The following is a 14,915-nucleotide window of genomic DNA, read 5'->3' as shown; positions in this document are numbered from 1 at the left end:
GTCCTACAAGGACCTATCAGAATCAGACCTGATTTCAAACCTCGACCTACCACATTTTAGCTAAATGGTCCTCTCTGAGCCTCAGTTCCCTTATCTGTTAAGGAGATTAAGCAAGCTAACGAATGTCGAATTTCTCCAGTGGGGTCAGGCACACGAAGGCCTTCAACACACAGAAGTCTAGTTCTTCCTCTCCTATGGACGTCTGAGGGAGTCCACACCCCTAGGTGCTTCTCCTAGGAGCCGTGGTCTACAGATGAGTGGACCAGATGCTTTCTATGGCTGCCTTCCTGGGCACACCTGAAATCACTGCAAAGGCCAATCTGCCCTGACGCTGGAAGTCTGTGAGCACAGGCAGACCTGGCTCTTAGAAGCTTTTTTGGCCTCTTTTGATCTTTAAATGCCTGTGGTGAGAGGTGTGTTTTGCATTAATGCCTCAGCTGAGGGAGGGGCCTGAGGGAGTCTTGCTCTAGGCCCTGTTCCAGGATCAGCCAGCAATGCTCCCTCAGAATCAGACAGCAATACAATTCTCCATGGCTCTTTATAATTTATGTTGTAAATGGTGTCTAGCCCTGCAGGTCACCCTGGGAAGTAGGTGGTGGCTGGTGTGGCTGCTTCCGGCAAGCAGTGACAGGAGGGGGTCCCCCAGGCCTATTGGGCCAGACAGGAGGTTCCGGTCCCTTCCTTTGCGCCATGGCTGCAGGGGCCTTGTGACACGGGCAGAACTATGAACTCGGCTAAAATATCTGCAGACCTGTGAAAATTCATCCTAAGGGAGTTACACACAGAAGGTGGCCTGGGGTGATGAAGAAAAACCCAGACCCTAGAAAATTACATGGACAGCTACATGCAGAATGAAACTGGACCACTTTCTTACTGAATGAGAGAAGTTATCTGCAAATCATATTCGATAAAGGGCTAAAACCCAAAATATATAAAGAACTCCTACAACTCAGCAGTAAAAAAAACCAAACTAATTAAAAAATGGGCAGTGGACCTGAACAGACATTTTTTTCAAAGAAGAAATATAGCTGGCCAACAGACACATGAAAAGATGCTCAACATCCCTCCCCATCATGGAAACGCAAATCAAAATTACAATGAGCTGTCACCTCACACCTGTCAGAATGGCTAAAATCAACAACACAAGAAATAAGAGGTGTTGGCAAGGATATGGAGAAAGAGGAACCCTCTCTTGCACTGTTGGTGGGAATGCAAACTGGTACAGCCACTGTGGGAGACAATACGGAGGTTCCTCAAAGAATTAAAAATAGAAGGACCATGGAATTCTGCCAGTGGGTATTTACCCAGAGAAAATGAAGACACGAATTTGAAAAGATATATGCATCCCTATGTTTACTACAGCATTATTTGCAAAAGCCAAGATGTGGAAGTACCCTAAGTGTCCACTGATAAAAGAACAGATAAAGAAGATGTGGTGTACACACACAGAGAGAAATATTACTGAGTCATAAAAAAGGATGAGATTATGCCATTTAAGGCAACATGGACAGAACTAGAGGGCCTTATGCTAAATAAGTCAGAGAAAGACAAATACCATATAATTTCACTTACATGTGGAATCTAGAAAACAAAGAATAAATAAACAAACAGTGGAAACAGACCTGTACATATGGAGACTGACTGATGGCTGCCAGATGGGAGGTGGTGGGGAGATAGGCAAAATGGTTGAAGAGGAGTGGGAGATACAGGCTTCTGGTTATGGAGTAAGTCCCAGGAATGAAAGGTAGAGCATGGGAGATGTTGTCAATGGTATCGTAATAGCATTGTATGGTGACAGATGGTAGCCACACTTGTGGTGAGCACAGCATAATAAACTTGTTAAATCACTGTTGTACGCTTGAAACTAATGTAACATTGTATAAACAAATTGTAACAAACGAACCCAAAACCCAGATCCTGGGTCTTGTCCTGGGGCATGCCACTGCCACAGGAGCCTGAGGTCACATCCCCTCTCTGGTCCTCAGTTTCTTCATCTGTACCACCAGGGGCAGGTGAGGCCCTTGCAGATTGTGATGTTGCTGGGCTAGATGGCTTCCAAAACCTCTGCCAGCTCTAAAGCACCCAGAGGTGAGAGAGCAGTGTGGGAAGGGACCAGAGGCATCTGGGCTATCACCTCACTACCTCCTGATGGGGGGCTCTCCCCTCCATGGCCTGCACACCTGGGGAAGGGAGGGCCTACCTCTTTGTTGAGGAGCTCTAACAGTCAGCTGTGGACAGCTTCTTGTTCATTTGTGCTCAGTAGGATCACAGTGTGCTGGACCCTGTGCTGGGTACTGAGGCCAGGAGTCCTGGCCTCTGAGGAGCACAGGCGGGGCCTTACCAGGATGTCCATTCCTTGGTCAAACAGCCAATCTCCATTTAATCAAGCCTTGCAGACCCTGGTCCTGTCTTTCACAGGTACCAAGGCTAAGCCCACTGCTCCTCACTGTCTATGTGATGGTGACAGACCATCCAACACTTAAACACTTAAAAGGCCCTCCTGAGAAGTCTCCTCTGGGAAACCACTGTCCATTTTCTACCCCTCCCCAGTTTTCAAGCCTTTCCACTCTGAAGGCTTCACTAAGGGTTACAGATGTGACCAAAACAGGTGGAGGAGGGGAAGGGAGGGAGCATTCACTGTGCCTTCATAGCTCCACACCTTGGGGTTTGGCACTACACACACCGAGATCCTTTAATCCTGGCCACTGCCCTGCAAGGCCAGGATTACTTAATAGACTGGTCCTTCCTAAAATCTGGCGGGATTACTCCCCTAATGCAGCCTGACATCTTCCAAGTGGGTGCAGCAGCCGCCCTACTCCACTGACTCACGAGACACCCAGAGCTTCTCTGCAGTAACTGGGGCCAGGCCAAGCCCTTACCACACTTGGCTGTGTAACCCCCATGGAGGATTCCTGTTTCTCATCCCAGGCAAATGTCAGTATAGAGGTGCAGCCTGCTGAGGAGGACTTTTTTTTTTTTTTAAGTTTACTTATTTATTTATTTAGAGAGAGTGGGGGAGGGGCAGAAAGAGAGGGGGGAGGGAGATGGAGAGAGAGAGAGAGAGAGAGCGAGCAGGAAAGGGACAGAAAGAAAGGGAGAGAGAGAGAATCCCAAGCAGGCTCCACGCTGTCAGCATGGAGCCTGATGTGGGGCTCGAACCCATGAACTGTGAGATCATGACCTGATCGGAAACCAAGAGTTGGAGTTGACTTAATCAATTAAGCCACACAGGCACCCCAGAGAACTCTTAATGTTGGTTCAGTCCAAGGTATTAGATCTTTCTCCTATCTCAGTGTTGACTGTTTGAGGTTGCCACATCTTCATCCAAGCCATTGGAAAACACAATCTAGGCTAGGTGAACTGTAGCCCTGATGTCTCTCTTGAACTTCTGACTGATCTGGCAACTGGCCAACTTCGTCTTAATGACCTCTAGCTACTTCTGACTCAACATGTCCCAAATAGAACTCAGTTTCTCCCTCCACCTCCATCTTGGTGAATGGTTTCTTTGCCCGCCCAGGCTGGGAGATTGCCCACTTCTCAGTGCTTTCTCTTTCCTCACCCGACTCCTACCAAGTCTGTGACTATTCGAGGGACCCCTGATGCCCTCTGTTATGGTCCTGTGGTCTAGCCATAGGTCAGATGTCATGCTTTCCCCTTTGGACTCTTGTCATGTCTTGGGTTTAATGAATGGGATGGCTAGCTGCATGAATATGCCTGACAAAACCTAGGGCCCAGGTGGCCACTGGAGGTTTGTCCAGTCTGCATTTGCTCCCTCTATTCCCACACAGGGGCCTCAGAATGAGCTTTAAGATACAGATCTGAAAGCGAGGCCTGCTGGACTCCTCTAGCAATGCTGACACTGTTCATGCCTGCTCTCTGCTTTAAGCAGGCCTTCTTCTCCAGAACTGACCACTTGGGCTGGGGTTCCGTCCTGACCCACACAGGGGCCACATTTTCTTCAGCATCTCTCTAGCACTTAGCATGAGGCTTGCCATATGCCAGCGTCCAATAAATAGTGTTGACTGGACAGATGACTGTGTCTGGGGGCCTGCAGGACCTCCCAGGACCTCCCCCTCTGGGATTCTCTCTCACTGTTCAGCACACAGCCTCTCTCCTTGTCCCTGATCCCTGCCTGGAGACTAGAGACTGTTGGGTGACTGGGAACTTGGGGAAAAGGAGAGGAGGTAGACACAGATGCTTGTGGCCAGGAACAGGCCACCATTCATCCTCTACACAAGGGGCTGCCCACCTTCCACCTAAGAATAATCTCCTGCCCCAGAGTTTCTTTTGATTTGGCCCCAGGGTCCCTAGGGCCATGGAAGAACCACCCCATGGGAGGACTGAGCTGGCTGCCCCTGGAGGGGCTGGAAAGAAGGGTGGGCACAAACACAGGCTCCAGGACAAAACAGCCACCTTGTGGTCTCAGGCAAATCCCTAGGCACTCTGAGCCTCAGCTTCCTCACAGGTGAAATGGGGATGAGAAACACCAACCTGCTGGGAAGCTGTAAGATTTACTGAGATAATGAATGTCAAGTCTAGCCCTGGGATGTCCCTCACCTTTCTGAACCCCTGGCCCATGGCATTCCCTACCAACCCCAAAGTCTTGAGGCTTCTGAGGCAGCTGCAGCAGCTGCTCTTGGCCACCTGGCACCTTTCTTCCTGGGGTGTAAACATTCTGAAAATGCATCCGGGCTAATCCTCCCAAAGCCCTTCGAGTGCTGGCCATGGCAACGCTCATTATGTGTGTTTGCCCTTGGGGTGGAGCCCCAACTTGCCTGGCAAGGCTGAGGTTGAGAGAAAGGCTGAGGTTGAGTCAGCTGGGCCTCCTGGAAGGGGTGAGAGAGGGTGCTGTGGGGCAGGGTCCCAGGACCCCACATCCATACATCCTGTGCAGACATGGGCCCCAAAGTCCATAGGGAAGCCCTGATTCCTGGTTTGGGGCTCCTGGTCCCTGACTCGGCAGCCCTCATAGAAGGAGGCACGGACATTCACTGGGCACCTGCTGTGTACCATGCACTAGAGCTGTGCCTGTGACCAAAAGCCCAATCCTTCGCAGAGAAGATGTGCTTCTGCTACTATCCTCATTCTGGAAAAACTGGGGCTCAGAGACAGGACAAGCAGGATTGTGGGGTCCCTTGTTCAAAAAGCCAGATCATATGTGATAAGGGGCTAATATCCACCACGTATGAAGAACTCATACAACTCAACAGCGGAAAGAACCAAACCAGTTAAAAGCTGGGCAGAGGATCTGAATAGACATTTTTCCAAAGAACATATATAGATGGCCAACAGACACATGAAAAGATGCTCCACATCACTCGTCATCAGGGGACTACAAACCACAATGAGATACCACCTCATACTTGTTAGAATGGCTATTAGCAAAAAGACAAGAGGTAATTTTGGCAAGATGTCAAGAAAAGTGAACACTTGCACAGTTTTGGTGGGAATGTACATTTTATAGCCACTGTGGAAAGTACTATGGAGGTTTCTCAAAAAATCAAAAATACAACTACCATAGAATTCCACTCCTGGGTATTTACCCAAAGTAAACGAAAACACTAACTTGAAAAGATGCACCCTCACATTCATCACAGCATTATTTATAATAGCTAACACATGGAAACAACATAAGTGTCCAATGGTGGATGAATAAAGATGTGGCATGTGTACATACACACACACTGGAGTATTTCAGCTATAAAAAAGAAAGAAATTGTGCCATTTGCAACATGGATGTCCCTTGAGGGCATTATGCTAAGTGAAATAAGTCAGGGAGAGAAAGACAAATACTATATGATCTCAATTATGTGTAATCTAAAAACAAAACAAAAATAAGAAAACTCTGAGCTCACAGATACAGAGAACAAATTGGTAGTTGTTAGAAGTGGGGGTTGGCGAAATGGGTGATTGGGGTCAAAGGGTACAAATTTTATTGTAAAATAAATAAGTTATGGGGATATGCTGTATTGCATAGTGACAATAGTTACTAATAATGTACTGCATATTTGAAAGTTGTTAAGCAAGTAAATCTTAGAAGTTCTCATCACATTAAAAAGAATATTTGTAACGGGGGGGTCTGGGGGGTTCAATCGGTTAAACGTCTGATTCTTGGTTTCGGCTCAGGTCATGATCTTATGGTTCCTGAGATCGAGGCTCACATCAGGCTCGGTGCTGACTGCATGGAGCCTGCTTGGGATTCTCTCTCTTCCTCTCTCTTTGCTCCTCCCCTGCTTATTCTCTCTCTCAAAATAAATAAACTTAAAAAAATTTTTTTAATTTTATAAATATGTATGGTTACAGATGTTAACTAGATTTATTATGATCATTTTGCAATATACACAACAAATATCTAATCGTTACATAGTATACCCAAAACTAATAAGCTATATGCCAATTACACATCTGTTAAAAAAAAAAAAAAAAAGCATTAAGGATTTCAAGTAGACCACAACAGAGCACTGAACCAAGTTCGAGCCCCTGTATGACCAACCAAGTCACCAGGCCATGGAGCCAGTCCTGATCAGAGAGGTAAAGTAACTTGTTCAAGGCTGAGGTGAGATACAAACCCCTAGCCCTAGCCCTCTGCCCTGTCAACTGTCTCACTATTTTGTGTGAGGCCCTACAGCTCGGGGCTTCCCTGGGTCCTCAGTGACTCCACTAGGAACACACGTGAGGAGGCCAGCAGTGGCAGAAACCCCGACTTGTCTCCATAGCACATAGGTCTTTGCTCTCCTAAGGGTACACCCTGGTGCCAGCTGCTTGGCAGAGGGAAGGCCCTTTGGGGGGACCGCCTGGCCTGGTGCACCTCTGTGGGGGTTTCTCTGAGTGCTGGGGCAGCATACAGGGACGCAGAGGTTTCCTGTGATATACAGTGAAACTGTGGCACTCCCACCAGTAGCTGTAATTCATAAATTATGGGCAAGTTTCAAGACTAATAAATTTGGGAGGGAAGTATTAACGACTACACAGGGGCACCGTGAACTTGGCAGGCCCCAAAGTCTGGAACTTTGCAGCCTGGGTTTTAAAAATGATTTGTGCCAGAGCAAGTCTAAACAGAAGCTGGTCGGCGTTAGTCTGGCTCTGACCTGCTGGCAACTGTTGAGACTGTAGGAACCACTCAGCACTCCCGCCCCTCAGGGCCACGCTCCCGCAGTGAGCAAGGCCCCCTCCAGAGGCTCCTGTCACTTCTCGCTCATTTCTGCAGGTTAATCCTTGGAAAGTCTGTGTGCTGTTGTGACACAGTGAGCTTCGGAGCCCTCACTGGCTTGAAGGTCATCATTAGCAACAAAGGCTGCCCTTTCTACATCTCCAGAGTAGCCCAGGGCATCCCTAGCTTGTCTGGCCATAATTTCTAATGTCATGGAAATCCCTCCCTGGACACAGCTCCTGATCAAAGAGAAATCAGCTGGGGGATGCCCTGTCTCACTGGCCCACTGGAGGCTATGAATCACACATGCCACTTGCTGGCCCCCCAGCTTCTGCCCTCTGCTTCAGCGGTGTTGGCTTTGCTACTGATGGCTCTGGAGGTTGGCAGTGAAGTGGCAGAAGTGGCCTGTGGGGGAGTGGACTGTGCATGGCATAGACTGGGGCAGGTACAGGGCAGGTGTGCGTCTAGAGAGGTTGGAGGTAGGGGTGTCACAGAACAGATAAAGGAGAGCAGGGGTGGGTTCCAGGTATAGATGGGTGGGGCATTTGCAGCTGCTCCCAGGGATACATGTTTGGCATCTCTATGGGAGGCCTGGGTGCCTTGTTCAGACACCTCCTAGTCTCAGGAGGGTCAGCACAGATGCCATGACATCCTGGCTAGTGACACACAGCTGATCAAATTTACCCTGAGTGGGCTTCGAGTGTGACCCAGCTTTCTCCCTTCTTATTCTGCCACCCTCCATCCTTCCTGGAAGTTGTTCACTATGGGGACAGCAGAGAGAGGGAGCAGGATGGAGAGGCAAGGACTCCTAGAACGTGTAGGATTATTTCAAAGGCTTGGTTTGTTTGTAGACTCTCCAAACCCAGATCTTGACTCCCTGTGGGCCCAAATGTGGCATCAGGTGTTGAAGGTCTGGAGGTCACTGGCTCAGGGACAATAATGGCCACGCTGTTATCGCGAGAGCTAAGGATCCTGATGATAGAGAGGTGCTATAGAATGTGTGGCTGTTTGGAGGTGCTCACCTGAGCTCAGATGTTTATAGGTGAGCACATGTGAAGAGACAACAGAACCAGGCAGGCCTAAGCCCCACGTGAGCTGCAGCCTCGAGATGGGCTGTGAGCACCACTGTGGGCAGAGGAAGGAGGCTGGCTACCCAGCAGCTGCTCCTCTGACTCATTCTGCTTTATCAATGAGGAAGACCCTGGGATGAGCTGGAGACTGTGAAGCTCCTGTCCTTGGGAAGCAAGACAAGCAGGCAAAAGCTGCTGACTTCTAGAAGAACTTGCAAAAAGAATATTCCTATATTCTTTTATTCTGGATTCCACAAACACCAGCCTAGGGAGCTGAAAGTCAAGAGAGGTTTCTGGAGTGCACTGCTGCCAGATGGCCCCTGAGCTCAGAGCACTGTAAGGACCCACAGTAGCACAAGTGACATCCACAAGCCTTCTTTTGTTCTTCGATCAGTTACAGACTTGCACATTACATTTCACACAACAAGCACTACAGGGAGCCTGCTGAGGGCCAGGCCTGGGTGGGCTCTGGAGATAAACAAGTCTTGGGGGGAACACACACATAAATGGTCACAGCAACACGGCACAGTTGATTGGGGCCTCATGGGAGTTCATGGAAGTCTAGAGGGGAGAGAGTGGTGGCTGGGAGCTCACCTGGAGATGGGTTCTAAGGAGGAAGAGAAGTTTGGCAGGCAGGCCTGGCCCGCCAGTGATCAGCATGTGGAAAAGTTCCAAGACCTACCGCTGCATAGAACACAGAGCTAAAAGATGTTTCCCTTGCCCACAGTGAAGGTGAAGACAGTGGGAGGAGTTGAGGCTGGGCAAGCAAGATCATTAAAGGTCTGTATGCCACCTGTTAGAGGGTGAATCGTTGTGTCTCCCCCAAATTGATACGTTGCCCTAACCCCCAGTACCTCAGAATGGGGTCTCATTTGGAAATGAGGCTGAAGCAGAAGTCACTAATTAAGGTGATGTCATACTGGAGTAGGGTGGGTCCCCAACCCAGTATGACTTGGGTCCTTATAAAAAAGGAAATGTGAACACAGACACACACACAGGGAGAATGCCAGGTGAAGAGGAAGACAAGGAACACCAAGCATTATGAGCAAACCACCAGAAGCTAGGGGAGAGACCCTCACAGCCCTCAGGAGGAACCAACCTGCCAAGACCTTGATCTCAGACGTCAGCCTCGAGAGCCGTGAGACAGTAAACTGACAGTTAAGCAGTTTGCCGTGCTTCATCACCGTTACTGCAGCCCAAGCAGCCATCAGCCAACGTGTTAAGTCAGGAATCAAAGAAGCTGCAGCCCAACACAGATGGATGTAAAGTGCTGCACAGTGGAATGGGAGAAGGGAACAGGGATGGGGGGGCCTCCCAGGGAACACGGGGCGGGGGGCCGGGTCAGCTGTGAGCTCAGGCCAGGCAGCCACATCTAAGGGTTCTCGGTTCAGAACAAAAAAGCAGGGGTGGCCCCTTAGCACTCCACCCTGGTCTTGCAGCTCCCCAAGAACTGTGTTCTGTTCTAGATGTCACTCTAAGAGGAACCAAAACACTGGGATGTTCAAGGAGAGATGATACAGTAAGAACATGGAGAGCTTCTCTCCTGAGGGTTGGCTGTGGGAATGCAGTGACAGTTCCCGCAGGAGAAAACACTCAGAGGTCAGTCTTTGAAATGACACCTCAGTCTAACACTGTATGTCAAACAGACTTCAATAAAAAAATAAAATGAAAGGTGCCTCAGCCGGGAGGGCATCCACCAAACCAATGCAGAACAGCTGCAGCCAAGTAGGAAAGACAGGTGCTGGGGGGCAGACCTCAGCCCAGAACGAAGAATTCTTTTCTAATAAACAGAGCCATTCAAAGTTGGGTTGGTGTGGGCTTCCCTGGGAGTTCAGAAGCACCTGTTGTTAAAGAAGGTAAGCTGAGGCCAGGGAGCCTCTTGGCAAGAGTTTTAGATGGGATGAATATATCAGCTGAAGATCTATCCCTCCCTCAGAGAAATCCCTCCCAGCCCCCAACTTCTACAGTTCTAAGATCCGAAGTTCTCTCTAAAAGATCATAACAGCAATCACCCCACTCCACAAAACCTGTCCACAGTGACTTACAGCCTCCAGAGCTTTCTCACATCCACCAGCTCCTCATGCTACCTGTGAGGCAGGCAAAGCTGGAGCTGTGAGGCACTTTATAGAAGGGAACACTGAAGCCTCAAGTCACAGAGCTGGGGAGTAGTGGAGCCCAAGGCTCTGGCCTCCTGCCTCCCAACCCACGCAGCTCTGCTGGGCTGTCCTGGCAAGGGGAACATGGCAAGCCAAGGTGAAGTGGGCCCGAGGTCAAGCTGGGGTTTAGGGCCCCACAGCCTGGGTTCTAAGCTCAGCACCATCATTTCCAGTGTGTAATTCTGTGAAATTCTTTTTTTTTTTTTTTTTAATGTTTGTTTATTTTGAGAGAGACACAGCAGGGGGGGGGGGGAGAGAGAGAGAGAGAGAGAGAGAGAGAGAGAGAGAATCCCAAGCAGGCTCTGCACTGTTAGCATGAAGCCCAATTCAGGGCTCGATCTCATGAACCCTGAGATCATGACCTGAGCCAAAATCAAGAGTCAGACACTTAACCGACTGAGCCACACAGGTGTCTCTACCCTGAAATTCTTTCAACTTCTCTGGGTCTGAGTTTTCTCCTCCATATGAGAGAAAGGTGACGTGAGGATGAAATGAGATCACACCGTAAAAACCTCCCTCCGGGGAAGGGGCGATTTGATGAACTTTTAATTCCCTTACCTTCAGGTAAAAAATGTAAACTTGAAAATGTATCCTGAATTATTAGGGGAGGTCAATATTTAAAAGAATTTTTTGATAAAGTGACGTAACCCCTTACCCATCACTTTAGTGATAACATTTTCAGGTACAAGTTAGGGCAGGGAGGACTCAGACAGGAACACAAAAGGTGCCTGGGGAGGGAAGTCTGTGTTGAGAGCTCCTAGGATCCCCTTGGGGCCCTAACGTGGCGCTCATCCTCCTACCTGGCTCCCCAGCCCCCTGAGCTGAGGTAGATCCCTGACTTGGGTCCATTTGAACACAGACTCCCCAAATCCTGCGAAGGTCCAAACTTGACAGGGCTGTGTCACCAGGCAATACCATCTGACATTTGCAGGACTGTTCTGCAGCTCTGGAGGCCACTTGCACCCACTTTCCTGAGCCTCACAACAACACTGTGAGGAAAGCTCAGCACCGTTCCCATTTGCCAGCTAGCACAACAAAGGCTCAGAAGGAGGAAGTTCCCTGTTCAAGATAACACAGCTGGCCATCTATACAGTACTCATGCCCCATGTTCCCATCTCCACTAATCTCTCCTGCCCACCAATTTGTTACCACCTCCAAGACTTAGGTTCTGGGCTGTACTGGCCCTAAGGATGGACTATCTGGCCCCTGCGGGCGGGGTAGTCCAGAAGGAAAGTCTCAAGTCTCTGGTTTGAAGCCTAGCTCCGTCATTTATTAGTGATGCGCCTTTGTACAACTTTTATTTCATCCGTAAAATAGGTAAGTCATACTTCTAATGCAGTGAGGGATGGGGAGATAATAATGCATGCAAAGCACGCCAGCGGCCCACAGGCATAGAATGGGTGCAAGTCACTGAGATGACTTCGTGGTTGGGGCAAGGCAGCCTGACTAAACGCTTGCTCCAGGGCTAGGAAAGGTCGTCCCGGGGGCACCCCCTCCTGAGGTGAGCCCCTCCTCCCACCAGTCCCGCAAGGAGGCTCGCCCGCCCTCAGGATCCTGGGCGCAGAGGCCTGGGTGGGGGCGGGCCGCCGACGGGCTCACCTTGCGAGGGCTGCAGCTCCTCCACGACGCTCTCGGCGGCCGTCTCCTCCGCCCACGTGCCGGCCTCCACCACCTTGTAGCGGCTGCGCGGCTGGCTGAGCACGTGAGGGGCCTGCAGCGCCGCCTCGCGCTCGGCAGCCAGGTCCAGGTCCTGCTGAGCCAAGTGCGCCCGCAGCTGCCGGATCTCAAACTGCAAGAGGAGAGGGGCTGTGGGCGGTGGGCTGCGCGGGGAGGGCGGGGCCAGGGGCGCTTTGCTCCTGGGGCGGGGGCCAGGAGCCTGGCGCTGAGTCCTGAGGGGTGGGTGGGGCCTTCCTTACAAATCTCCAACGACACCAGTCGCTAGAGCCTTTGACGTTTATGGAGTCTTATCCAAGTAATAAAGTGCGTTCCTGTGTGTCATCTCTGGGATACTGTGTAGTCTGGCCCCATTGTGAAGACAAGATGGCCATTAGGGGAAACACAGCTGTGGTCTGTGGGAAGAGCACTGAAGGAGAGGCGAAAAACACGGGTTTGAATCTTGTTCTAGTTACTTGCCTAAATGTGAGATCCAGGTGTGCCTTAATTCAGGTGTCTTATACTGATGATGAATGTAAGAGACAGGATACCTGGCAACATCCAGGGCCAGCCTAACCAGCCGTGGGAGCCCATCCTGATGTCAGGGATCATCACCTGCTTGCTGGGCTGTCGACTGTCCATTTGTCTTCCAGCAACACCCACTTTCCTCTTTTAGGAGGTGTTCAGAAAGGGTTGGGCCCTAGTCCAGGCTCTGTAGCTTCCTGACCATGCGGCTGGGTTCCCTTATCTGTATAACAGGGGTTCTCACACCCTAGATCTCTCTGAGGACTTGGGTACTAAATAAGGGCTTTGAAAAAAGCTGCACACATTTTGATTTTGGTTAATTATTTTTTGTTGTTGTTGGGAAAAGCCAACAAACCCAGATGCTTCTTGGGTTTGTGGCTGAAATGGCTGTTCATCCTCGGGCCTTTCTGGGCCATCTGTGCGAAGACAAAGTTGACGTTTGTCGTTGAAGGGCCTGGCTGTGGGCTCAGCTACGAGAGCCTTCACTGCCACCTAGTGTCCCAAGAACACATTGCATCACTTCTGCACAACCTCCAGATAAACTCTCAAAGCCTGAAACAAGTGGTGGTGGAGGAGGGCAGTCCCAGGGAAGCCCAGTGCCTGGTCTCCCTACCTAGAAGATTACCTACTTGCCCATGATGCTCAGTGTCCTGCTCTGACCCCTCCCTGTAATGTTAGCCTCACACCTCCAACTCCTACCCGACAACAACATGGAACTGGGTCACAGGAATCACCAACTCAACTTGGTCAGAATAGGACTCTTCACTGCATCTGAAAATCACTCCTCAGGTGGTTTCATCTCATCTTAGCTGGAGCCAAAAATGAATCACCTCCTTTGTTTCCTTGCCTTCCCTCCCCCACCATGTAATCTGTCCCCAAGTCCAGCTCCACCTCCAAGTGCTACGCCAAGCCTGCCTGCCCCACCCCCCACCACCTCCACTGCCAGCCCTCACCTGGGCAACTGCAACTTCTACAGCCTTTTGCCATCTATTCTCCAGAAGAAGTCAGAGAGATTCTCCCAAATCTAGATCACATCATGTCACCATCTTGTCTACAAATCTCAACTGGGAGGAAACTCAACTCCTTACCCTTGGCTTACAAAGTAGGTGCATGATCTGGCCCTGTCTATCTGGCCTACTTCGCCTCATCCTTTCTCTCTTTACCTCTCCCTGTGATGCAGGGCTTCTTGTAGTTCCTTAAACACACCAAGCATGTGTTGATCTGAAGGCCACTTCCCCAGCTGTGCCGTTTGCTCACAGATCACATAGTCAGCTCCCCCGCTCAGACCCAACCCCCCCCACCTGAGGCAGCCACCCAGGTACTTTGTCATGCCAGCCTGTTTGAATTCTCTGCATTGGACTTATCACCGTCTGATATTTTATAACCTATTTTAATATTTTATTATTTTTCTTTTGGTGTAAATGAAATGCACAATTAAAGCATTCGTTAACATTAGGGTGGTCAAGTAGGAGACTGACGTTGGGACAACCTCCCAATGTCAGTGTCCACAGGTTTTGTCTCTGGGACCACTCAGTTTTTCAGAGAGCTCATCAGCCTCTGGCAGCCTCTGTGCTGGGAGCAGGGCAAGGGAATGGGGCAGAGGGTCCCATCATTATACGGAAGGATTATCACTTAATCCTCGTTTTCAGCCCTGTACCCCTTCTCTGACCCTTGCCTAACCCAGGGACCACCTGCAGAGCCCTCTGGTTCAGTTTCTCCAGAGGAAAAACCTCTATGATTCTTGTAGGATGCGGGTGTGTGGTCTCCTGGCTGTTCAGGATTGGGATGGGGCCTAAGGGGCTCAAATATTGTGTGTACAGGCTTTTAGCCAACCCCTCTCCCTTTGGTCAGCTTCCCAATCACTCCTTTCTCCCCAAACTCTCAAGGGTTCTGAGGGCAGAATTAGCCCATTTCCCTCATTATCCTCTGCAGGCACTTGAATTATAAATTCTCCATTCTGCTAGATCGGTTACCCCTCTCTCATCCACTATTTTTCTCAAATCCACTTAAGTCTCTATATTCTTTGTCCTTATGGACAGGACTTAAAGAGACACTTTCTTAATTCTTATGTGTTTATGGTTTTTTAAATAATGATTTTAGTGGAGTTTGGGAAAGGAGATGATACAAATATGTGTAGTCACTCCATCATTTTCTTTAAGGACTATCTTTTGGTTTTCCCCTCCCACTGCAGTGATGGTGTATGATGGTTAAAAGAAAAAGAGAGAAAGAAAGAAAAAAGTCCTGATGGGTAGTTTATGCCAATCTCTGTGGTGTAAATACTCCACCATAGCCAATTTCAAACTACCAACACAATGTCATGGAGAATTGGGAAGACATGTACACAAGTGGCTGTCAGGGATG

General features: G+C 49.6%; 1 protein-coding gene across 1 annotated transcript in view; it reads right to left on the bottom strand.

Annotated features, from left to right (window-relative positions):
• Nucleotides 1-14,915, bottom strand: part of TMEM266 (transmembrane protein 266) — a 125,604-nt gene that overhangs the window by 3,823 nt on the left and 106,866 nt on the right. The window contains exon 9 of the mRNA XM_045448970.1: nt 11,976-12,165. Coding sequence (XP_045304926.1) covers nt 11,976-12,165 — 190 coding nt within the window. The remainder of the gene's footprint in view (nt 1-11,975; nt 12,166-14,915) is intronic.

The sequence above is a fragment of the Leopardus geoffroyi genome, chromosome B3 (genome assembly GCF_018350155.1).
Source record: "Leopardus geoffroyi isolate Oge1 chromosome B3, O.geoffroyi_Oge1_pat1.0, whole genome shotgun sequence".
Classification (NCBI taxonomy): Eukaryota; Metazoa; Chordata; class Mammalia; order Carnivora; family Felidae; genus Leopardus; species Leopardus geoffroyi.
This window is presented reverse-complemented; position numbering and strand designations above follow the sequence as displayed.